This window comes from Salmo salar, chromosome ssa11 (genome assembly GCF_905237065.1).
Source record: "Salmo salar chromosome ssa11, Ssal_v3.1, whole genome shotgun sequence".
Classification (NCBI taxonomy): domain Eukaryota; kingdom Metazoa; phylum Chordata; class Actinopteri; order Salmoniformes; family Salmonidae; genus Salmo; species Salmo salar.
This window is the reverse complement of record NC_059452.1, coordinates 94,335,380-94,362,021: the sequence shown is the minus strand read 5'-3', so window position 1 is coordinate 94,362,021 and position 26,642 is coordinate 94,335,380. Positions and strand designations below refer to the sequence as shown.

Below are 26,642 nucleotides of genomic sequence, written 5' to 3'. Positions count from 1 at the left end.
CAGAACACTCGGATCAACCCTTAAAGATATGGGTGCGGCTAAAGCTTAAGAGGGTGTGAACGATGCTGAATGGGTGTAGACAAAGAAGAGGTCTCCAGTAGGTGTACAAAAACATTCAAAGGCAATTTTCTCAAAAGTGAGGTTACAAGTTTCTTAACTTTCAAAGCAGAAATACTTTCCCATTGTTCCTCAACTGTATTGTATGCATTTTCTAGCTCCGAGTCTCTACTTTTATCCAATGAAAAAAACACAATTTCAAATTTTGCTACGGAAGACCGAATTGAGCCGGTCGGTCACAAATGTATTATTTGTACATTTCTTATAAGTCATATTTTTTATCATGTATTCTTATCTTTTATCTCTTTCTCTCTCTCTCAGAGCTTTTGGCTTGCCTGATTTTATATTCTAGGTGACCAATATTGTCTGCAGTCAAAGTGTGACACCACATTGGTATTCTACTGTATGTCCCTATTTAGAAATAAAAAAAGGTGCAGTATCAGCTCACACAGAAGCCCTCCTCTGTGAATCAGAACACAAAGGGAAGTGTGGAGGTAGTGGGGGAAGGGTTTAAACCTGATGCAGGCAGTGGATGACAGCCGTGGCCATGTTATACTTGAGCATGGAACCAGTTAGCCCTGGGTGTATTGATGACTCTGAGGTGAGCAACCAGCCTAATTGCTGAAATGTCATTATGTTGCAATAAGCTACAGTATTCTTTTCCTATGGTAGCAAATATCTAGTATCAGGTAACAGCATAGTTTTAGAATGATGAATGGTAACGCCATTATGAAATGACATAATATTAATTGACATTCTGAATTGATCAGAACAAGTCAACTTTTTACTTCTATGAAAACATTCCCTTACACTCAGTAGGTGACTTCTACTAGCGTGAGGTTTCCACCCTGCAGTATATGTGAGTGGTAGCAGTAGAACAAAATGTCTGGGTGGAGGCTTGTAGATTTGCTTATTTCCCTTTAGCCATGAAACAGTCATCCACAAATGAGTTACGTGGGCCTAGCTAAACTCAGACGAAACGTCATCATATTCATCCGCCTATCCAACAATCTCAGTCAAACCCCATAAGCATTCAGAAACAGAGCGTCAAGCTGTGCTGAAATGTAGATAAACACAACTCTCCCACAAATAATTTATTAAAATGAAAATCTGTTCAGATAATGGCTCAGAATTACAAGTAAACCCAGAAGGAATCCCTCAAAAACCATCATTTAACTTCACAAAGCAATCAGTTTTACTAAGGCATTCAAATGGAAAAACAGGCCCTTTCCAATAACTCATTCAGCTCATTTTGTATTTGGCTCACCTTCATGGCAGTACTTTCCCTTGTATCCAGTGTCGGTGCAGTCACAGAGGACCTCTCCCTGGTGGATGGAGCATAGGCCTCTGTTGTTGCAGGGGTTCTGTTTAATGCACAGGTATTCCAAATCATTCTGAACACTCTGGCCATCCAGGAGCACGGGGAGGGTCTCCCCCAGCTTTAGGTTGGTGATCAGGCCCTGGAAGGGTGGCTCGTATTTGACGGTGCTGGACGTGAGGGCAGATAGGCGAACATCTGGAGAAATGCCGCCTACATAAAGGTCACTGGCCACCACCATCTCACTCCTCTTGGACTTGACCTCGGCCACCTTGTCCTCATTGTCCACCACCAGGCTGGTCTCTTTGTAGTTACGGGTGAGCAGCACGCGGTGCCAGCGCTGGTCGTTGACATGAGTCTCCGTGTGCAGGGAGGCCGGCTCTGCACAGTGGATGGTGAAGCGAAGATGCAGCCGGCCGTCTGAGATCAGAAGCTCCAGGAAGTCACAGTTCCCTCCGTCGTCCAGGTAGAGCACCAGGGCCTTGCTGATGTTGGTCTTCAGAGCGAAGCTCAGCTGGCCTGTGGCCTTGGCTTCCCAGCGGCCGTACCGCGCCCACTGACCAGGGACTCCCTCGTACTCCAAGGCCGTGGCCATGACTGTGAACAGCAGCCCAGTCAATAGCAGGGCCCACACGGCCCGAACTTCACACCTCCCCTGGCTGCTTATCATCTTCCTCTTCTGACCCTAATCCCTCCAACTAGGTCTCGTTGCTTTTAATCCACTACTGCTGAGAGAGGCCGAAATGATCTCCAGTCTACACTGTTGTTGTGTTTTCCCTAAAGTGTACAGCAATACTATGATTCAAATTCTTCTCTTTAGCTTTGCCTCTCTATCCTGATTCTCTTCTTAGCCTCTCCATTGAGTGGAAAAATTTGGGAATTGTGTCACCTATTATCCAGAGAACCGGCTACAATAACGTTCTGGGGATTTCATAGAATCCATATGATTTGGAATCTAGGAACTAGCACTAAACATTTAAGAATCTAGGAACTAGCACATACTGTAGCCTACACTTAGGAATTTAGGAAGGAGCACAAACATTTAAGAATCTAGGAACTAGCACATACTGTAGCCTACACTTAGGAATTTAGGAAGGAGCACAAAATTTAAGAATCTAGGAACTAGCACATACTGTACCCTACACTTAGGAATTTAGGAAGGAGCACAAACATTTAAGAATCTAGGAACTAGCACATACTGTACCCTACACTTAGGAATTTAGGAAGGAGCACAAACATTTAAGAATCTAGGAACTAGCACATACTGTAGCCTACACTTAGGAATTTAGGAAGGAGCACAAACATTTAAGAATCTAGGAACTAGCACATACTGTAGCCTACACTTAGGAATTTAGGAAGGAGCACAAACATTTAAGAATCTAGGAACTAGCACATACTGTAGCCCACACTTAGGAATCTAGGAACTAGCATATAGCCTAGGTTTAGGAATCTAGGAACTAGCAGATAGCCTAGGTTTAGGAATCTAGGAACTAGCAGATAGCCTAGGTTTAGTAATCTAGGAACTAGCAAATAGCCTAGGTTTAGGAATCTAGGAACTAGCATATAACCTAGGTTTAGGAATCTAGGAACTAGCATATAGCCTAGGTTTAGGAATCTAGGAACTAGCACATAGCCTAGGTTTAGGAATCTAGCAACAAGCACATAGCCTAGGTTTAGGAATCTAGGAAATAGCACATAGCATAGGTTTAGGAATCTAGGAAATAGCACATAGCATAGGTTTAGGAATCTAGGAAATAGCACATAGCATAGGTTTAGGAATCTAAGAAATAGCACATAGCATAGTTTTAGGAATCTAGGACCTAGCCCATACGTTTAGGAGTCTAGGAACTAGTACATTTACAAAACCAAGTGAAGTGGTGATTGTTGCAGAATGTTGAAGTGAGGTAGTTGGGTCAGAAAAAAAACAACAGAACTAATTCAAGGTTCTCTGTTCCTCTCCCCCTCCCTCATCAACCAAATATCCTGGCCTCCTTCCAGCAGCAGTCCAGTCCAGTCCAGTCTCCAGGAGTTAGCTAGGCACAGAGCCAAGCAGAAACAGGTGCAAGCGCCATCTTCCTCAGTGTCCCATTGCTCTGGAACACACACAAGAAGACTATGTTATTTGGAGAGAAATAAAAGATAATTGACAGCTTAGCATCATATTAAAACTCCTGCAGCTGGAGCTTTCTAATCTACTGAAGTTACGTAATAATATAACCAAAATAATGACATAACATAATACATTATAAAAATTGAAGCTTTATCATTCTACACTGAACAAAAATATAAATGCAACATGTAAAGTGTTGGTCTCATGTTTCATGAGCTGAAATAAAATATCCCAGAAATGTTCCATACGCACAAAAAGCTTATTTCTCTCAAATTTTGTGCACAAATTTGTTTACATCCCTGTTACTGAGCATTTCTCAGTAACAGGTGTGGCATATCAAGAAGCTGATTAAACAGCATGATCATTACACAGGTGCACCTTGTGATGGGGACAATAAAAGGACGCCAAAATGTGAATTTTTTGTCACACAACACAACGTCACAGATGGTGCAAGTTTGAGGAAGTGTGCAATTGTCATGGCAGGAATGTCCACCAGAGCTGTTGAGGGATAATTTAATGTTCATTTCTTTACTATAAGCCGCCTAGAAAATTTGGCAGTACTTCCAACCGGCCTCACAACCGCAGACCACGTGTATGGCGTTGTGTGGGCGAGCGGTTTCCTGATGTCACTGTTGTGAACACAGTGCCACATGGTGACGGTGGGGTTAAGGCATGAGCAGGCATAAACTATGGACAATGTACACAATTGCATTTCATCTATGGCAATTTGAATGGACAGAAGTACCGTGATGAGATCCTGAGGCCAATTGTGAGGCCCATTTTTTTTTAAGGTATCTGTGACCAACAGATGCATATCTGTATTCCCAGTCATGTGAAAACCATAGATTAGGACCTGATGCATTTATTTAAATTGACTAAGTTCCTCATATGAACTGTAACTCTGTAAAATCTTTGAAATTGTTGCATTTTGCGTCTACATTTTTGTTGAGTATATAATAACACATGTTATTATATACATGTATGTTTTTTTATGTTCTGAAGCTATGTAAATCAAATAATGAAATAATGACATTAAAACAAATTATTAAAATATGACACATAAAAAGAAAGAAAAGAAGAGTGAGTGAGAGAGAGAGAGAGAGAGAGAGAGAGAGAGAGAGAGAGCGAGACTTTACTATTGCAATGCATTATTTATTAGTCCTCCGGCAGACACAGAAGAGAACCCAGAGAGGCACGGGAGGAAAGGTTGCTTTAGTTAGAGAGCAATGGAGGCTTGGAGGGTAGGATGAGACTCTGGCCTTCTCGATCATGTCAATAGGGTTTGGAAGCTTCGTTGATATCACTATGGATAGTATGTTGACGGAGAGAGAGAAAGAGAAAGACCGAGAGAGAGACGAAAGAGACAGCGAGAGAGGGGAGAGAGAGCAGATTGCTGTGTTCATTTTGGTGCATCTAATCAGATATGAAATGTATTTTTAGCAAGATTACCATTGTGTGCTGTTACTTTTCTCAAACGTCAGAAACACTGGGTGACATAAGGGAGAAAGTCTAAAATTTACAGTGCTCTCAGATTAGCTTCATCAGGATGGCCCTGCTGTTGTCACTTTCCAGTGCTTCTGTGTCCTTAAATGGAAATTCCAACAGCAATTCTCTTGCATAAATGAGAATAACAGTCAATGCCCGTCAGTTATCTGTTAAGAAATAGATAAAAAGAGGAAGGTGAAACATTCCCCTTTCATGTATGCACCAAAATGACAATATCAACATGAAAACAACTGCTGAGAACAGTACACACAATAACAAACTGTTTTCCCTGTCCTTATTGTTTCAGGAAAAAGCTGAAGGTTGGGGCTGGACAAATGTAAACACTCTCAAGTTCATAGAAATATGACTCAACATCCATGATATGAAATGTAAAGTTAACCATGTTTTGAAGCTATTTCGTGTTTGTTTACATTTACTTTGTTTACAAACATTGGAGTAAAATAAGTTTATATTTCAGGTTCTGATGGGGTACGACAGTTGAACTAAGCTCATGAGGCATTTATACATTATATTCTTCAATAATTAATGGGTACATATCATTCATTTATAAGTGCAACAATGGATGTAGCAACTGCAGATTGCTCCTTTAATATAATAAAAAAATACCCACTTTCAATTAACACAATTATAGTCAATAAGTCAGCGTGATGCCGTAGTTCCAAGTTCCCCTCACTGCTCCATCTAATAAACTGAACCAAATCCTCTTCATTAAAAACAGGCCTATTCACCTCTCTCATCAACCAAACCAGAAAGTGCTAAAGACTGCATGTCTTTTCAGACAAATCAGTGTATGTCTGCCTCCAGGAAAGCCACTGCAGAATCAAAGAAGCGAATTGCCTTTGGATTACCTGCTGAATTGCTGTGGCCAGTTTGGACGGAGGCATTATGTCCTGCGGAACACAAATCTCACAGCTCTTGAGGACAATGAAACAGCCCAGGACCCTTGCATGTTGAATCGTCGCTTGAAAAAATAAAAGGCCTTGTGACCGCCTCAGTTTATTTATCTACAAATAACTTGGTAACACACCCAAATCAAAAACAGAGGTCATTGATACCAATTGATTGCAGAATCAAAGACACTGAACAAAGAAAGAGAGTGCAGATAGGGGTTACAGCAGAAGGACTGAAACCAACACAACAACAATCCCTTGCATTTGTTATGTTATGGATATAAAACAATATTTACTTGTTGCTAGCCTGAGGTATCTCCACACAGAAGGCTCCAAATCAGACCAAGCACGAAGCCCAGCACCATCAAACATCTCTCCTCCTAGCTAGACAACAGGGACGAAGCTGGGGCTTAGAGGGCAGAAAGCTATGTGTGGAGAAAACAGCGGAAAGTAATGTGCCCAACCTGTTCCTTTTACAGTCCAGGGAAGATCCTCTCCAGACCGGCTTTGAGCTGGATAATTCTCCGTCTCTGAGAGGAGAGGTGTGAGGACAGGCTGGATAACATGTTGCAATGCAGCACTAATGCAAATGATCTATCAGACACCAGAGAGCAGACTTAACTACATTTACGAGTGGCATTTATAACACCAACAATTATAAAAGGATTAAAAAACTTGAGCTCATTAACAATTCATATCACACAAACAACCTTTTGTGCAAGGGAATGTTAAATGACCTAGCAGGAATACAAAGACAAATCATTGTCCTGCCAACCCACTCTATGTGTCTGAATACAGTCTGAATACAGTGAATCATATTTCTCTCCCTCTCCCTCACTCGGACTGTGGCTGTGTTGGGAGGAAAGGGCAGCTATCCTTTCAGATGTGTCAGAGTGGTGCGATGCAGGTACAGAGCAGCCCTCTCCCCTGCCCTTCAATTCTGAACGTTGCCTCTGACTCCAGTGTTGCATCAGGGCTCACTAACTCACTGAACATACAGGAGGCTGGGTGATGGTGGGGAGCCAGGGCTGCATCTGAAATGGCATAGTTCATTATAAGGGGAATAGGGTGCCATTTCAGAGGCAGCCTGGGGGTTTCACAGCTCCAATGGAGAAAGATTAAGGCTTATATCTGGATTTTATTTGTTGGAGTGTATGGAGGAGGGGATGAGTGACAGTGTAGAGTATGGAAGAGGGGATGAGAGGCAGTGTAGTGTGTGGAGGAGGGGATGAGCGACAGTGAAGTGTGTGGAGGAGGGGGTGAGGGGCAGTGTAGTGTGTGGAGGAGGGGATGAGGGGCAGTGTAGTGTGTGGGGGAGGGGATGGGTGCAGTGTAGTGTGTGGGGGAGGGGATGAGGGGCAGTGTAGTGTGTGGAAGAGGGGATGAGGGGCAGTGTAGTCTGTGGAGGAGGGGATGAGGGGCAGTGTAGTGTGTGGAGGAAGGGATGAAGGGCAGTGTACTGTGTGGAGGAGGGGATGAGGGGCAGTGTAGTCTGTGGAGGAGGGGATGAGGGGCAGTGTAGTCTGTGGAGGAGGGGATGAGGAGCAGTGTAGTCTGTGGAGGAGGGGATGAGGGGCAGTGTAGTGTGTGGAGGAGGGGATGAGGGGCAGTGTAGTGTGTGGAGGAGGGGATGAGGGGCAGTGTAGTGTGTGGAGGAGGGGATGAGTGACAGTGTAGAGTATGGAAGAGGGGATGAGAGGCAGTGTAGTGTGTGGAGGAGGGGATGAGCGACAGTGAAGTGTGTGGAGGAGGGGGTGAGGGGCAGTGTAGTGTGTGGAGGAGGGGATGAGGGGCAGTGTAGTGTGTGGGGGAGGGGATGGGGGCAGTGTAGTGTGTGGGGGAGGGGATGAGGGGCAGTGTAGTGTGTGGAAGAAGGGATGAGGGGCAGTGTAGTCTGTGGAGGAGGGGATGAGGGGCAGTGTAGTGTGTGGAGGAAGGGATGAAGGGCAGTGTACTGTGTGGAGGAGGGGATGAGGGGCAGTGTAGTCTGTGGAGGAGGGGATGAGGGGCAGTGTAGTCTGTGGAGGAGGGGATGAGGAGCAGTGTAGTCTGTGGAGGAGGGGATGAGGGGCAGTGTAGTGTGTGGAGGAGGGGATGAGGAGCAGTGTAGTGTGTGGAGGAGGGGATGAGCGACAGTGTAGTGTGTGGAGGAGGGGGTGAGGGGCAGTGTAGTCTGTGGAGGAGGGGATGAGGGGCAGTGTAGTCTGTGGAGGAGGGGATGAGGGGCAGTGTAGTCTGTGGAGGAGGGAGTGAGGTGCAGAGTAGTCTGTGGAGGAGGGGGTGAGGGGCAGTGTAGTCTGTGGAGGAGGGGCTGAGGGGCAGTGTAGTGTGTGGAGGAGGGGATGAGGGGATGAGGGGCAGTGTAGTCTGTGGAGGAGGGGATGAGGGACAGTGTAGTCTGCGGAGGAGGGAGTGAGGGGCAGTGTAGTCTGTGGAGGAGGGCGTGAGGGGCAGTGTAGTCTGTGGAGGAGGGGATGAGGGGCAGTGTAGTGTGTGGAGGAGGGGATGAGGGGCAGTGTAGTCTGTGGAGGTGAGGATGAGGGGCAGTGTAGTGAGGGGAAGAGGGCATGAGGGGCAGTGTAGTCTGTGGAGGAGGGGGTGAGGGGCAGTGTAGTGTGTGGAGGAGGGGATGAGGGGCAGTGTAGTGTGTGGAGGAGGGGGTGAGGGGCAGTGTAGTCTGTGGAGGAGGGGATGAGGGGCAGTGTAGTCTGTGGAGGAGGGGATGAGGGGCAGTGTAGTCTGTGGAGGAGGGAGTGAGGTGCAGAGTAGTCTGTGGAGGAGGGGGTGAGGGGCAGTGTAGTCTGTGGAGGAGGGGCTGAGGGGCAGTGTAGTGTGTGGAGGAGGGGATGAGGGGCAGTGTAGTGTGTGGAGGAGGGGATGAGGGGCAGTGTAGTCTGTGGAGGAGGGGGTGAGGGGCAGTGTAGTCTGTGGAGGAGGGGATGAGGGGTTGTGTAGTCTGTGGAGGAGGGGATGAGGGGCAGTGTAGTGTGTGGAGGAGGGGATGAGGGGCAGTGTAGTCTGTGGAGGAGGGGATGAGGGCAGTGTAGTGTGTGGAGGAGGGGGTGAGGGGCAGTGTAGTCTCTGGAGGAGGGGATGAGGGGCAGTGTAGTGTGTGGAGGAGGGGATGAGGGGCAGTGTAGTCTGTGGAGGAGGGGATGAGGGGCAGTGTAGTGTGTGGAGGAGGGGATGAGGGGCAGTGTAGTCTGTGGAGGAGGGGATGAGGGGCAGTGTAGTGTGTGGTGGAGGGGATGAAGGGCAGTGTAGTCTGTGGAGGAGGGGATGCGGGGCAGTGTACTGTGTGGAGGAGGGGATGAAGGGCAGTGTAGTCTGTGGAGGAGAGGATGAGGGGCTGTGTAGTCTGTGGAGGAGGGGATGAGGGGCAGTGTACTGTGTGGTGGAGGGGATGAAGGGCAGTGTAGTCTGTGGAGGAGGGGATGCGGGGCAGTGTACTATGTGGAGGAGGGGATGAAGGGCAGTGTAGTCTGTGGAGGAGGGGATGAGGGGTTGTGTAGTCTGTGGAGGAGGGGATGAGGGGCAGTGTACTGTGTGGTGGAGGGGATGAAGGGCAGTGTAGTCTGTGGAGGAGGGGATGCGGGGCAGTGTACTGTGTGGAGGAGGGGATGAAGGGCAGTGTAGTCTGTGGAGGAGGGGATGAGGGGCAGTGTAGTCTGTGGAGGAGGGGATGCGGGGCAGTGTACTGTGTGGAGGAGGGGATGAGGGGCAGTGTAGTCTGTGGAGGAGGGGATGAGGGGTTGTGTAGTCTGTGGAGGAGGGGATGAGGGGCAGTGTAGTGTGTGGTGGAGGGGATGAAGGGCAGTGTAGTCTGTGGAGGAGGGGATGTGGGGCAGTGTACTGTGTGGAGGAGGGGATGAAGGGCAGTGTAGTCTGTGGAGGAGAGGATGAGGGGCTGTGTAGTCTGTGGAGGAGGGGATGAGGGGCAGTGTACTGTGTGGTGGAGGGGATGAAGGGCAGTGTAGTCTGTGGAGGAGGGGATGCGGGGCAGTGTACTATGTGGAGGAGGGGATGAAGGGCAGTGTAGTCTGTGGAGGAGGGGATGAGGGGTTGTGTAGTCTGTGGAGGAGGGGATGAGGGGCAGTGTACTGTGTGGTGGAGGGGATGAGGGGCAGTGTAGTCTGTGGAGGAGGGGATGCGGGGCAGTGTAGTCTGTGGAGGAGGGGGTGAAGGCCAGTGTGTAAGTTGTGGAGGATGGGTTGCGGGGCAGTGTACTATGTGGAGGAGGGGATGAGGGGTTGTGTAGTCTGTGGAGGAGGGGATGAGGGGCAGTGTAGTGTGGGGTGGAGGGGATGAAGGGCAGTGTAGTCTGTGGAGGAGGGGATGCGGGGCAGTGTACCGTGTGGAGGAGAGGATGAAGGGCAGTGTAGTCTGTGGAGGAGAGGATGAGGGGCTGTGTAGTCTGTGGAGGAGGGGATGAGGGGCAGTGTACTGTGTGGTGGAGGGGATGAAGGGCAGTGTAGTCTGTGGAGGAGGGGATGCGGGGCAGTGTAGTCTGTGGAGGAGGGGGTGAAGGCCAGTGTGTAAGTTGTGGAGGATGGGTTGCGGGGCAGTGTACTATGTGGAGGAGGGGATGAGGGGTTGTGTAGTCTGTGGAGGAGGGGATGAGGGGCAGTGTAGTCTGTGCAGGAGGGGGTGAGGGGCAGTGTAGTCTGTGGAGGAGGGGATGCGGGGCAGTGTACTGTGTGGAGGAGAGGATGAAGGGCAGTGTAGTCTGTGGAGGAGGGGATGAGGGGCAGTGTACTGTGTGGTGGAGGGGATGAAGGGCAGTGTAGTCTGTGGAGGAGGGGATGAGGGGCAGTGTAGTCTGTGGAGGAGGGGATGCGGGGCAGTGTAGTGTGTGGAGGAGGGGATGAGGGGCAGTGTAGTTTGTGGAGGAGGGGATGAGGGGCAAGTGTAGTGTGTGGTGGAGGGGATGAGGGGTTGTGTAGTCTGTGGAGGAGGGGATGAGGGGCAGTGTACTATGTGGAGGAAGGGATGAAGGGCAGTGTAGTCTGTGGAGGAGGGGATGAGGGGCAGTGTACTATGTGGAGGAGGGGATGAGGGGCAGTGTACTGTGTGGTGGAGGGGATGAAGGGCAGTGTAGTCTGTGGAGGAGGGGATGAGGGGTTGTGTAGTCTGTGGAGGAGGGGATGAGGGGCAGTGTACTATGTGGAGGAGGGGATGAAGGGCAGTGTAGTCTGTGTAGGAGGGGATGAGGGGTTGTGTAGTCTGTGGAGGAGGGGATGAGGGGCAGTGTACTGTGTGGTGGAGGGGATGAAGGCCAGTGTAGTCTGTGGAGGAGGGGATGCGGGGCAGTGTACTGTGTGGAGGAGGGGATGAAGGGCAGTGTTGTCTGTGGAGGAGGGGATGAGGGGTTGTGTAGTCTGTGGAGGAGGGGATGAGGGGTTATTTCAGCATTCTTCCAAATGCTCACGTGTTATACACATTGCAAAGAGGATCTCCTACTACTGGCCTGCATCTTCTGGGACCTCAAACAGGCAGCTTTGATGAAAAAGCTAGTAGTGGCCAAATCCTATTTTACAGCAATACTTGGCATTGTTTTATCTCCAAGAATAAGATCCACTCTTATTTAGATAATAGATATGCCCATTAAAATCAGGATATTATCCATGGCTAATACATATCCAGCAGCCATCCACAGACCTAATCAAAATAATGTATATCTCAGAGTTAAAAATATCCATAACTCTTGAAGACAGTCAGTGTTGGCCCAGAGGACTCAGCTGTGAACACACTTCCAAACCTGCTCCACAAGTCCCTGGCTCTGCACTAACTCATTATGGCATCTGTGTCACAGCCAGTCACATTAGAGCACCAGTACAGCCTTCTTCCTGTGTCACGGCCAGTCACATTCAAGCACGACTACAGCTCAGATAATCCCTACCATTGTGTCGCTGAGTTGTCGTAGTGCTGCTGCAAATGTACATTGTCCCAGGGGTGTTTGCAGACACAATGTAAGTAACTTAATGTATGCCCTGAATGCCTCTGTCAATCCTACAGCTATTGTATTCAGTAATCATGTCCCGATGAACCAGAGTTATACTGTTAGCACTGAGGCAGTGTGCCTTGGTAGGAAGTCCACTGTGTGCAGCTCACCCTACATTATCAGCTCAAACATACATAGCATTGTCATGTCTACCTCTGATAAGCCTCCCAGTAAAGCAATAAAAATGATCAAGTGTCCCAGAAAGTACTAAAAATAGCCCACATTAACATATGTAGCCTAAAAAACAAAGTTCATGAAATCAATAACTTTCTATTAACATTCATATACTGACTGTCTCTAAAACTCACTTAGATAATAACTTTGATGATACAGTGATAGCAATACATGGTTATAACATATACAGAAAAGACAGAAATGCCAATGTGGGCGGTGTTGGGGTCTATTTTCAGAACCACATTCCTGCTTAGAGATTCATCTCATGTTCAATTCTGTTGAAGTAATATGGCTACAGGTTCATCTGCCTCACCTAAAGCCCATTCCTGTGGGAAGCTGCTATAGACCACCAAGTCAGTATCTGGATAATGTGTGTGAAATGCTTGATAATGTATTTTATATCAACAGAGAGGTATATTTTTATGGGTAATTTTAATATTGACTGGGTTTTCATAAAGCTCAAGAAAAAGCTTCAAACTGTAACCAGTGCCTGCAACCTGGTTCAGGTTATCAGTTAACCTACCAGGGTAGTTACAAACAGCACAGGAATGAAATCATCAACATGTATTGATCACATCTTTACCTATGCTGCCGAAATGTGCTTTAAAGCAGTAACCATCACACTATAGTAGCCATATCTGCTATAACCAAAGTTGTCACGCCCTGGCCATTGAGAGGGTTTGGTTCTCTATTTTGGTTAGGCCAGGGTGTGACTAGGGTGGGCATTTTATGTGCCCTTTTCTATGTTTTGTGTATTTCTTTGTTTTGGCCGGGTATGGTTCTCAATCAGGGACAGCTGTCTATCGTTGTCTCTGATTGGGAACCATACTTAGGTAGCCTTTTCCCACAGGGTTTCTGTGGGTAGTTGATTTCTGTTTAGTGTTTGCATCTTACGGAACGGTTTCAGTATTCTCTTTGTTAATTTTGTTTTAGTGTTCAGTTATTAAAATAATCATGAACACTTACCACGCTGCGTTTTGGTCCGATGAATCATCTTCTTCAGACGACGAAGACTGTTACAGAACTACCCACCACTAACTGACCAAGCAGTGTGGTATAGAGGAGCAGAGGGTTCAGGACTCCTGGACTTGGGAGGAGATTTTTGATGGAAAGGGACCCTGGAAACATGCTGGGGAATATCGCCGCCAGAAGGAGGAACTAGAGGCAGCGAAAGTGGAGAGGCGGCGATATGAGGCAAGGCAACGTAACAGGCACGAGAGGCAGCCCCCCAAAAAATTTGTGGGGGGACACACGGGGAGATTGGCGGAGTCAGGCGATAGACCTGAGCCAACTCCCCGTGCTTACCGGAAGCAGCGTGGTACTGGTCAGGCACCGTGTTATGCGGTGAAGCGCACGGTGTCTCCAGTATGCGCTCATAGCCAGTGCGCTATATGCCAGCCCCCCGCAAGTGCCATGCAAGAGTGGGCATCAAGCCAGGGCGGATTGTGCCAGCTCAGCGCGTCTGGTCTCCAGTGCGTCGTTTCGTCCCAGGGTATCCTGCGCCTGCTCTGCATACTATGTCTCCGGGGCGCTGGGAGGGCTCAGTTCGTCCTATGCCTGCGCTCCGCCCGTGCCGGGCAAAAGTGGGCATTCAGCCTGGAAGAGCGGTGTCAAGCCTACGCACCAGATCTCCAGTGCTCCCCCACAGCCCGATCTATCCTGTGCCTCCTCCACGGATCAGGCCTCCTGTAGGTCTCCCCAGCCTGGTGAGTCCTGTGCCTGCTCCCAGAGCCAGGCCGCCTGCATGTCTCCCCAGCCTGGTGAGTCCTGTGCCTGCTCCCAGAGCCAGGCCTCCTGCATGTCTCCCCAGCCTAGTGAGTCCTGTGCCTGCTCCCAGAGCAGGGCCTCCTGCATGTCTCCCCAGCCTGGTGAGTCCTGTGCCCGCCTGTCCGGAGCTGCCAGAGTCGCCCGCCTGTCCGGAGCTGCCAGAGTCGCCCACCTGTCCGGAGCTGCCAGAGTCGCCCGCCTGTCCGGAGCTGCCAGAGTCGCCCGCCTGTCCGGAGCTGCCAGAGTCGCCCTCCAGTCCGGAGCTGCCAGAGTCGCCCGCCTGTCCAGGACCCGCTGCGAGGGTCCCCAATCCGGGGTCGGCGGCGAGGGTTCCCACTCCAGAGGCGCCACCTAAGTGGGCCAAGCCTAAGGTGGAGCAGGGTCCACGTCTCGCACCAGAGCCGCCACCGTAAAGAAGGCCCACCCGGACCCTCCCCTTTAGAGTCAGGTTTTGCGGCCGGAGTCCGCACCTTTGGGGGGGGGGGTACTGTCACGCCCTGGCCATAGAGAGGGTTTTGTTCTCTATTTTGGTTAGGCCAGGGTGTGACTAGGGTGGGCATTCTATGTGCCCTTTTCTATGTTTTGTGTATTTCTTTGTTTTGGCTGGGTATGGTTCTCAATCAGGGACAGCTGTCTATCGTTGTCTCTGATTGGGAACCATACTTAGGTAGCCTTTTCCCACAGGGTTTCTGTGGGTAGTTGATTTCTGTTTAGTGTTTGCACCTTACGGAACTGTTTCAGTATTCTCTTTGTTAATTTTGTTTTAGTGTTCAGTTATTAAAATAATCATGAACACTTACCACGCTGCGTTTTGGTCCGATGATTCATCTTCTTCAGACGACGAAGACTGTTACAAAAGTTCCAAAGGCTGGGGCTAATATAGTGTATAAGAGGTCATACAATAAGTTTTGTAATGATTCCTATGTTGATTATGTAAAGAATATTTGCTGGTCTGTGGTGTGTAATGAGGAGCAACCAGACACTGCAATTGACACATTTATGAAGCATGAACCAATTAAGAAAATGGCTGTAAAAACGGTTAAATCCCCTTGGATTGATGATATTCAGACGTCTTCCCTTTTTCCAGATGTTGTTAGGTTACTTTAAAATGCATTAAATAAAAACATTCCTCATCAAACTACACACAATACCCCATAATGACAAAGCAAAAACAGGTTTTTAGAAATGTTTGCAAATGTATTACAAAAAACCCCCAGAAATTCCTTATTTACATAAGTATTTAGACCCTTTGCTATGAGACTCGAAATTGAGCTCAGGTGCATCCTGTTTCCATTGATCATCCTTGAGATGTTTCTACAACTTGATTGGAGTACACCTGTGGTACATTCAATTGATTGGACATGATTTGGAAAGGCACGCACCTGTCTATATAAGGTCCCACAGTTGACAGCGCATGTCAGAGCAAAAATCAAGCCATGAGGTTGAAGGAATTGGCCGTAGAGCTCCGAGACAGGATTGTGTCGACGCACAGATCTGGGGAAGGACACCATAAAACGTCTGCAGCATTGAACGTCCAAGAACACAGTGGCCTCCATCATTCTTAAATGGAAGAAGTTTGGAACCACAAAGACTCTTCCTAGAGCTGGCCACCCGGCCAAACTGAGAAATCGGGGGAGAAGGGCCTTGGTCAGGGAGGTGACCAAGAACCCAATGGTAACTCTAACAGAGCTCCAGAGTTCCTCTGTGGAGGTGGGAGAACTGTCCAGATGGACAACCATCTCTGCAGCACTCCACCAATCAGGCCTTTATGGTAGAGTGGCCAGATGGAAGCCTCTCCTCAGTAAAGGCACATGACAGCCCGCTTGGAGTTTGCCAAAAGGCACCTAAAGAAACCAAGATTGAACTCTTAGGCCTGAATGCCAAGCGCCATGTGTAGAGCAAACCTGGCACCTTCCCTACGGTGAAGCATGGTGGTAGCAGCATCATGCTGTGGGGATGGTGTTCAGCGGCAGGGACTGGGAGACCAGTCAGGATCGAGGGAAAGATGAATGGAGCAAAGTACAGAGAGATCCTTGATGAAAACCTGCTCCAGAGCACTCAGCACCTCAGACTGGGGCAAAGGTTCACCTTCCAACAGGACAATGACCCAAAGCACACAGCCAAGACGATGCAGGAGTGGCTTTGGGTCAAGTCTCTGAATATCCTTGAGTGGCCCAGCCAGAGTCCGGACCTGAACTTGATCGAACATCACTGGAGAGACCTGAAAATAGCTGTGCAGCAACGCTCCCCATCCAACCTGACAGAGCTTGAGAGGATCTGCAGAGAAGAATGGGAGAAACTCCCCAAATGCAGGTGTGCCAAGCTTGTAGCGTCATACCCAAGAACACTCAAGGCTGTAATCGCTGCCGAAGGTGTTTCAACAAAGTACTTAACAAAGGGTCTGAATACTTATTTCATAGCCTTATCCATTTTAGAATAAGGCTATAATGTCACAAAATGGGGTATGAATACTTTCCGAATGCAATGTAAGTCTGGCTGCACAACCAATTGGCAAACATACTACAAATTGAGAAATCACGTGACTAAACTGAATAAAAATAAACTATACTATGAAACAAAGATAAATTAGATAATATTAAAAAAAGCTTTGGAGCACCTTAAATTACATTTTGAGCAAAAGGCAAACTCAGCTCCATCATTCACTGAATCTCAAAACCCACTGATATTACCAACTACTTTAATTATTTTTTTCATTGGCAATATTAGCAAACTTAGTCATGCCATCAACAAACGCAGACACTACACACACACACACACACACACACACACACACACACACACACACACACACACACACACACACACACACACACACACACACACACACACACACACACACACACACACACACACACACACACACACACACACAGACATGCATACACACATTGTAATATTGTTTTATGGTAGTAATATACATTTTGTATTGTAGATATGTAGTGGTGTAATAATGTTATATGATGTACTGTTGTATATTTTGTTTTATGTGTGATGTAAGTGCCTTAATAATGTGTTCGGACCCCAGGAAGAGTAGCTGCTGCCTTGGCAGTCACAATAGAGCACCACTACAGCCTTCTTCCTGTGTCACAGCCAGTCACAATAGAGCACCACTACAGCCTTCTTCCTGTGTCACAGCCAGTCACAATAGAGCACCACTACAGCCTTCTTCCTGTGTCACAGCCAGTCACAATAGAGCACCACTACAGCCTTCTTCCTGTGTCACAGCCAGTCACATAAGAGCACCACCACAGCCTTCTTCCTGTGTCACAGCCAGTCACATTAGAGCACTACTACAGCCTTCTTCCTGTGTCACAGCCAGTCACATTAGAGCACTACTACAGCCTTCTTCCTGTGTCACAGCCAGTCACATTAGAGCACCACTACAGCCTTCTTCCTGTGTCACAGCCAGTCACATTAGAGCACCACTACAGCCTTCTTCCTGTGTCACAGCCAGTCACATTAGAGCACCACTACAGCCTTCTTCCTGTGTCACAGCCAGTCACATTAGAGCACCACTACAGCCTTCTTCCTGTGTCACAGCCAGTCACATTAGAGCACCACTACAGCCTTCTTCCTGTGTCACAGCCAGTCACATTAGAGCACCACTACAGCCTTCTTCATTCATATTTACCTACTTACAGTCCAAAGCAAACTGACATAACACTGCATCACTTCAGCTGGGTACAACAAACACTGTACATTCCAAGCCTAACAACTCAAAAGATTCCTCTGCCCATTGCCCATACACTGTATACAATATCTACACTGAGTGTACAAAACATTAGGAACACCTTCCTAATATCCTAACACCTTCCCCTTTTGCCCTCAGAAGAGCCTCAATTCTTTGGGGTCAAAAGCGTTCCACAGGGATGCTGGCCCATGTTGACCCCAACGCTTCCCACAGTTGTGTCAAGTTGGCTGGATGTCATTTGGGTGGTGGACCATTCTTGATACACACAGGAAACTGCTGAGTGTGAAAAACCCAGCAGCATTGCAGTTCTTGACACAAACCGGTCCGTCTCGCACCTACTAACATACCACGTTCAAAGGTACTTACATCTTTTGTCTTGCCCATTCACTCTCTGAATGGCACACATACACAATCCATGTCTCAATTGTCTTGAGGATTAGAAATCTTTCTTTAACCTGTCTCCTCCCCTTCATCTACACTGATTGAAGTGGATTTAACAAGTGACATCAATATCGGATCATAGCTTTCACCGGGATTCAACTGGTTGGTCTATGTCATGGAAAGAGCAGGTGTTCCTAATGTTTTGTACACTCAGTGTATAACGTATGCCAACATCAAGAGGCCCACTTTGAGGTCTATCTACAGAAGACTTTACCAATCATAATATACCAGCCCCAGTAACTAACCTATGGTAACCTTTCACCTGGACTGTCATCCTGGCCTCTCCAGAGAGATTCATAAAGATTGAGTTAGTTTCCATCCACCTGTCTGTGGAGCTGCAGGCCACCTGACCAAGCCTCTGTCAGCCCTGTGCACTGCAGCAACCTCTCCTTCTGTGATGTGTATTCCCTCTGTGTCTCTCTGCGCCTCGCTCTGCCTCTCTCTGGGCACAGCGGAGGTGGATGAGCCCCCAGGCCAGAGAGATGAAAGAGGTAGGCAGGGTTGGAGGGGGCCCTGGGGAGCACCTCCACTGAGCCTGCCAGAGAGAGAGAGAGAGAGGGGGAGATGCACCCACACAGTGGAATGGGAAGCCCGCCACACACACATACACACACCAGAAAATAAAAGACGAAACAAAGATTCATCATGGTATAGCACTTTAGAGGAATGGACAGTATTGTATAACAGAGTTCATCATTATCATTTTGCAATTCATGTCTCCCAGTAATATATACAGTAGTTAATACCTCCCAGTAATATATACAGTAGTTAATACCTCCCAGTAATATATACAGTAGTTAATACCTCCCAGTAATATATACAGTAGTTAATACCTCCCAGTAATATATACAGTAGTTGGGAGGAACAGATGTGAAGAGAGGTCTGTTAATAGATTAGTGGTTAGGGAGTCATACTCAGCATTAGAGCAAGCAAAAGGGCATTTCGTCTCTGTCTCTTGGGTAAAAAGCCAAGGTCAGCTATTATGTGCTGACCTTGGCTTTTTCTCCTGTTTACATTAGTAACTGTAAATATGTTGATATATTACAGAGACTATATATACTTCAGTATGTAAGTAGCAAGATAAAACCTCGATGTTACTAGAACCAATGAAATGATAGCCATCTTAGGGCAATATTTCTACATCATTAAAGACTGAACAAATGAACACACAGAATCATGCATGTACACAGTCAATGTTCTGTCTCACTTGCAAATGTGCGAGCGCACACACACACAATCTCACACACAATCTCACACACAATCTCTGTCACATCCTGACCAGTAAAAGGGGTTGTTTGTTATTGTAGTTTGGTCAGGGCGTGGCAGGGGGTGTTTGTTTAGTGTGTTTCGTTTTTTGGGGGGCAATGTTCTATGTTTAGTATATTTCTATGTCTGTGTCTATTTAGTCTATTTCTATGTTCAGGGTTTTTTGGTTTGGCCTTCAATTAGAAGCAGCTGTTCTTCGTTGCTTTTAATTGGAGGCCATATTTAAGTAAGGGGTTTTTGGTCACTGTGTTTGTGGGTAGTTGTTCTGTGTATAGCGTGTTGCCTTACAGGACTGTCTTCGTCGTTTATTTTGTATAAGTATTTTGTTTGTGTTATTTCCTTCTAATAAAAGAAGATGAGTATACACATTCCCGCTGCATTTTGGTCTACTCCATATGACGGACGTTACACACACACACACACACACACACACACACACACACACACACACACACACACACACACACACACACACACACACACACACACACACACACACACACACACACACAAAGACAACGCCGCTAAATGATTATTGATTAGATTTATTACTACAATTACACTGCTGTTCATTGGTCATTAATTGCCTATCCTGCTACTATCCACTATTACTCCTGTTTACATGTATATATTACCATGAGTACTGTATCTATCTATTTATCCTGCTACTGGTCACTATTACTCCTGTTTACATGTATATATTACCATGAGTACTGTATCTATCTATTTATCCTGCTACTGGTCACTAGTACTCCTGTTTACATGTATGTATAACCATTATTATTATATTACAATAAATATTTATATGTTCTTGCTACCAGTCACTTTCAGCCCTGTTTACATGTACAGTATATCCACCTATCATTCCTACACTGCCAGTCTCACACACACACACACACACACACACACACACACACACACACACACGCTCACACGAACATCAACAAACTTACACACACTCACCACCACCACTTATGCTGCTGCCATAACATTTACTATTATTATTATAAATTCTAACAGTCACTTTCTCCTAATATCCCGCCTACATGTACCCATGTACCTCAAATACTCCAGTATCACTGCTTCTTGTAAATTTGGAACTGACACTGATCCTATAGCTTCCTTTCTTAATTAGTGTTTTCTTTATGATTACACACACACACACACACACACACACACACACACACACACACACACACACACACACACACACACACACACACACACACACACACACACACACACACACACACACACACACACACACACACTTCTTCTCTCTCTCTCTCTCTCTCTCTTAAACACACACACACACACACACAGCACCAGTCAAAAGTTTGGACACACCTACTCATTCCAGAGTTTTTCTTTATTTTTAATATTTTCTACATTGTAGAATAATAGTGAAGACATCAAAACTATGAACTAACACATATCGAATCATGAAGTAACCAAGAAAAGTCTTAAACAAATCAAAATATATTTTATTTTTGAGATTCTTCAAAGTAGCCACCCTTTGCCTTGATGACAGCTTTGCACACTCTTGGCATTCTCTCAACCAGCTTCATCAGGTAGTCACCTGGAATGCATTTCAATTAACAGGTGTGCCTTGTTAAAAGTTAATTTGTGGAATTTCTTTCCGTCTTAATGCGTTTGAGACAATCAGTTGTGTTGTGATAAGGTAGGAGTGATAAATAGAAGATAGTCCTATTTGGTAAAAGACCAAGTCCATATTATGACAAGAACAGCTCAAAAAAGCAAAGAGAAACGACATTCCATCATTATTTTAAGACATGAAGGTCAGTCAATGTGGAAAATGTGGAAAACGTTTCTACAAGCGCAGTCGCTAAAATGAAACTGGCTCTCATGAGAACCCCCACAGGAAAGGAAGACCCAGAGTTGCCTCTGCTGCAGAGGATAAGTTCATTAGAGTTACCAGCCTCAGAAATTGCAGCCCAAATAAATGCTTCACAGACTTCAAGTAACAGACACATCTCAACATCAACTGTTCAGAGGAGACTGCGTGAATCAGGCCTTTATGGTCGAATTGCTGCAAAAAATCCACTACTAAAGGACCTCAAAAAGTAGAAGAGACCTGCTTGGGACAAGAAACATGAGCAATGGACATTAGACCGGTGGAAATCTATCCTTTGGACTCATCTGGTCTGATGAGTCCAAATTTGAGATTTTTGTTTCCAACCGCCATGTCTTTGTGAGACACAGAGTAGGTGAACAGATGATCTCCGCATGTGTGTTCCCACCGTAATGCATGGAGGAGGTTGTTTCATGGTGTGGGGGTGCTTTGCTGGTGACACTGTCTGCAATTTATTTAGAATTCAAGGCACACTTAACCAACATGTCTACCACAGCATTCTGCTGCGATACACCATCCCATCTGGCTTGCGCTTAGTGGGACTATCATTTGTTTTACAGCAAGACAATGACCCAACACACCTCCAGGCTGTGTAAGGGCTATTTGACCAAGAAGGAGAGTGATGGAGTGCTGCATCAGATGACCTGGCCTCCACAATAAGCCGACCTCAACCCAATTGTGATGGTTTGGGATGAGTCGGACCACAGAGTGAAGGAAAATCAGCCAACAAGTGCTCAGCATATGTGGGAACTCCTTCAAGACCGTTGTAAGCTGGTTGAGAGAATGCCAAGAGTGTGCAAAGCTGTCATCAAGGCAAAGGGTGGCTACTTTGAAGAATCTAAAATTTGTTTACAACAGTACATGATTCCATGTGTGTTATTTCATAGTTTTGACGTCTTCGCTATTATTCTACAATACTGAAAATAATAAAAATAAAACCTTGAATGAATAGGTGTGTCCAAACTTTTGACTGGTACTGTATATAAATATTAGGACGAACAATGACAGTGTGACATTGACTAAAATACAGTAGAATAGAATACAGTATATACATATTAGATGAGTAAAGCAGTATGCAATAGGAAATAATTCAGACTCCTTCCCTTTTTCCACATTTTCTTATGTTACTGGCTTATTCTAAAATTGATTAAATAATGTTTCCCCTCATCGGTCTACACACAATACCACATAATGACAAAGCGAAAACAGGTTTTTAAATGTTTTTGCAAATGTATAAAAAAATGTAATAAAAATACTTTATTTACATAAGTATTCAGACCCTTTTTTTTTATGAGACTAAATGAGCTCTGGTGCATCCTGTTTCCATTGGTCATCCTTGAGATGTTTTTACAACTTGATTGGACACGATTTAGAAAGGCAGACACCTGTCTATATAAGGTCCCATAGTTGACAGTGCATGTCAGAGGAAAAACCAAGCCATGAGGTCAAAGGAATTGTCCGTAGAGCTCCGAGACAGGATTGTGTCGAGGCGCAGATCTGGGGAAGGACACAATAAAATGTTTGCAGCATTGAAGGTCCCCAAAAACACAGTGGCCTCCATCATTCCTGAACGGAAGAAGTTTGGAACCACCAATACTCTTCCTAGAGCTGGCCGCCCGGCCAAACTGAGCAATCGGTGGAGAAGGGCCTTGGTCAGGGAGGTGACCAAGAACCCTATGGTCTTTATGGTTGAGTGGCCAGACGGAAGCCACTCCTCAGTAAAAGGCATATGACAGCCCGCTTGGAGTTTGCTAAAAGGCACCTAAAGACACTCAGACCATGAGCAACAATATTCTCTGGTCTGATGAAACCAAGATTGAACTCTTTGGCCTGAATGCCAAGCGTCAAGTCTGGAGGAAACCTGGCACCATCCCTATGGTGAAGCATGGTGGTGGCAGCATCATGCTGTGGGGATGTTTTTCGGCAGCAGGGACTGGGAGACTAGTCAGGATTGAGGGCAGGATGAACGTAGAAAAGTACATAGAGATCCTTGATGAAAACCTGCTCCATAGTGCTCAGGACCTCAGACTGGGGCACTTCCAACAGGACAACGACCCTAAGCACACAGCCAAGACAACGCAGGAGTAGCTTCTGAATGTCCTGGAGAAACTCCCCAAATACAGGTGTCCAAGCTTGTAGCTTCATACCCAATAAGACTCAAGGCTGTAATTTCTGCCAAAGGTGCTTCAACAAAATACTGAGTAAAGGGTCTCAATACTTAGGTAAATGTTATATTTCATTTTTTTCTGTCTGGTTATTTTTGTTTATGCTTTGTCATTATGGGGTAGTGTGTAGATTGGTGCGTATTTTTTTAAAATTTAATCCATTTTAGAATAAGGCTATAACGTAATTTGTTTTAGTCTGAATACTTTCCGAATGCACTGTATATATTTTGTATTATTATTATAGTAACTATTTTGATATTGATTACTGCAATGTTGGGTAGATTCCAAGTTAATAATTTCACTGTACTTGTGCATGCAACAATAGAACTTGAACACGCACATACGCACGCACGCACACACACACACACACACAAGGGGACAAGTACAAAGATTATACAGTGTCAGTAGAACTAGCCCATGCACAGGGAAAGGGAGAGATGGTGACACTGAGTAATGGCACTTGATTGGAAAGACCAAGAGCCATGAGGTGTCCCAGCGGAGCTGAGTGGGCCATAATTAATAGAGACGTTGCACATGTAAGAGAGGGATCACACAGCTGCAAAACGAGCCTCTATCAAACCTGGAATGGAAAAGGAGACTTCTGGGACATGGGCTAGCAGCTAGCTGGAAGGACCTGAATTATATTATGCCCCAAAGCTAGTGCCGACAGAATGTGTTAAGACTTTAGTTTTCATAGTCTTTATGCTTAGGTTGTTGGTCCTGTGAGTCTGGAGGGTTGTAGTGGTGACAACTAGTGGTGTGCGGGTCAGCCGTTTGTTCACCCGCAATTGCTAATAACCCATCCACAACCAACCGACTATACACTGAGAATACCAAATATTAGGAACACTTTTGTTGATTTGCTAGTTTTTTTTTATTTATGGATAGCAAGGGGCAGACTCCAACACTCAGAGATCATTTAGAAACAAAGCATTTGTGTTTAATTAGTCTGCAAGATCAGAGGCAGTAGAGATGACTAGGGATGTTCTCTTGATAAGTGCATGAATTAGGCCATTTCTGTCCTGCTAAGTATTCAAAATGTAACGAGTACTTTTGGGTGTCAGGGAAATTGTATGGAGTAAAAAGTACATAATTTTCTTTAGGAATGTAGTGAAGTAAAAGTAAAATTTGTCAAAAATATAAATAGTAAATATACCCCAAAAAACAACTGAAGTAGTTTTACATCACTGCCTACTACCATACTCTATTCAGAGGCACTTAAACATGTTGTCTTGCCCATTCACCCTCTGAATGGCACACATACACAATCCATGTCTCAATTGTCTCGAGGCTTAAAAATCTTTCTTTAACGTGTCTCCTCCCCTTCAACTACACTGATTGAAGTGGATTTAACAAGTGACATCAATATCGGATCATAGCTTTCACCTGGATTCACCAGGTTAGTCTATGTCATGGAAAGAGCAGTTGTTCGTAATGTTTTGTACACTCAGTGTATAACGTATGCCAACATCAAGAGGCCTACTTTGAGGTCTATCTACAGAAGACTTCACCAATCATAATATACCAGCCCAAGTAACTAACCTATGGTAACCTTTCACCTGGACTGTCATCCTGGCCTCTCCAGAGAGATTCATAAAGATTCTTAAGGTTTTGTATACTCAATGTATGTGATAAAGTGAAAATCTGAAGCCCGGACCAGACCCAAATGTAGAAAATGCCTGATTTAGATATGTTTCCACTTATAATTTCCAACATTTTGGTAGGCTATTTGTTATTAAATAAACCCTTAATAATGTCATAAATCGATAGAATGCATACTTCAACCTAGTTGACATTGGTCAATTTCTATGTGATCTTCTTTCGAGGAGCAAAGATGTTTAGGGGTCGGGGTGAAAATGCAATAAAAAAATATATATATATTTTCTGTGCCAAATGTTCAAATGACATCAGTTTGATCGGTTGTATGGAAATAGAAAGCTGTGAAAACAACCAAACATGTTTTGATAAGATTTCAGTTCGGCTTGGATACATATTTTATGTGGTTGAAATACTGTCAACTTTTAGGATACTGATAAAGATAGCACCTCTACACATGGTATCTAACTGAGCATTCGTATTCTCTCAAGATACTGAAATAAATAAATCATATTTCTTAACTCCTGTTCCCGAGTCAAAATTTTGCCTACATTTGGTGTATCATTTTACTGCAAGAAATGCTTAATTCTGCATGAGTTAATGTTAAGGCTATGTGAGAGGTTATTGACCTACAATCAGTGTCCAGATTTCAGTTTCCATTTAACCCATCTGAACAGTAGGCTACAGTGCCATTGACGTGCCATAGGCTAATTATTGCGCCTCACAATCATCACACATGACATAGTCACTGCTATCATCCTCTTTTACCACTTCAACAAATCTTTACCAAACATTACTTTTCTGGCCCTCCCTTCTCTTTATATTCAACTCTCCTTTCACAGCTTTTTGGCGAAAGTACAGTTAGACCCTAAAGCTTAGGCATATGCACGAATGCCAGATAGCAAAAGAAAAACCTCAATGTAGCCTATACATACATTGTAGCATATACATAAATTGCACAAGAATGATAAATCCAGAAATCTAAGTTATTGTTTTCTCTTTATTCATCCCGCCCTTTAACCAAACAATATTTAATTACCCTAACGCTGGAACTTCGCACATCACTAGTGACAACCAATACTGCTTTTGTAACTATTTGCCTTCCGACTTAATAGGAAACAAAAACCCATCAGTTCAACGTCTAGTTTTGATTTAAATTTGGTGGAGTTGTCCACTAAAATCAAATCAAATTTTATTGGTCACATACACATGGTTAGCAAATGTTATTGCGAGTGTAGCGAAATGCTTGTGCTTCTAGTTCCGACAGTGCAACAATATCTAACAAGTAATCTAACAATTCCACAACAACTACCTAATACACACAAATCTAAGTAAAGGAATGGAACAAGAATATATAAATATATGGATGCGCAATGTCAGAGTGGCATAGGCAAGATGCAATAGATGGTATAAAATACAGTATATACAGATGAGATGCGTAACGCAAGATATGTAAACATTATTAAAGTGACTAGTCATCCATTTATTAAAGTGGCCAATGATTTCAAGTATGTATGTAGGCAGCAGCCTCTGTGTTAGTGATGGCTGTTTAACGGTCTGATGGCCTTGAGATATAAGCTATTTTTCAGTCATTCAGTCCCAGCTTTGATGCACTTGTACTGACCTCACCCGGTGATGCATTGTGCAGACCGCACCACCCTCTGGAGAGCCCTGCTGTTGTGGGCGGTGCAGTTGCCATACCAGGCAGTGATACAGCCCAACTTGATGCTCTCAATTGTGTATCTATAGAAGTTTGAGAGGGTTTT

At 45.5% G+C, this 26,642-nt stretch overlaps 1 protein-coding gene across 4 annotated transcripts in view; it reads right to left on the bottom strand.

Moving 5' to 3' along the window:
* nrxn2a (neurexin 2a) overlaps nucleotides 1-26,642 on the bottom strand; it is a 402,746-nt gene that overhangs the window by 341,959 nt on the left and 34,145 nt on the right. For all 4 annotated transcript variants that reach the window (XM_045690105.1, XM_045690104.1, XM_045690106.1 and 1 more), the window contains exon 2: nucleotides 1,325-3,468. In XM_045690105.1, the coding sequence (XP_045546061.1) occupies nucleotides 1,325-2,045 (721 nt within the window). In that variant the 5' untranslated portion in view covers nucleotides 2,046-3,468. The remainder of the gene's footprint in view (nucleotides 1-1,324; nucleotides 3,469-26,642) is intronic.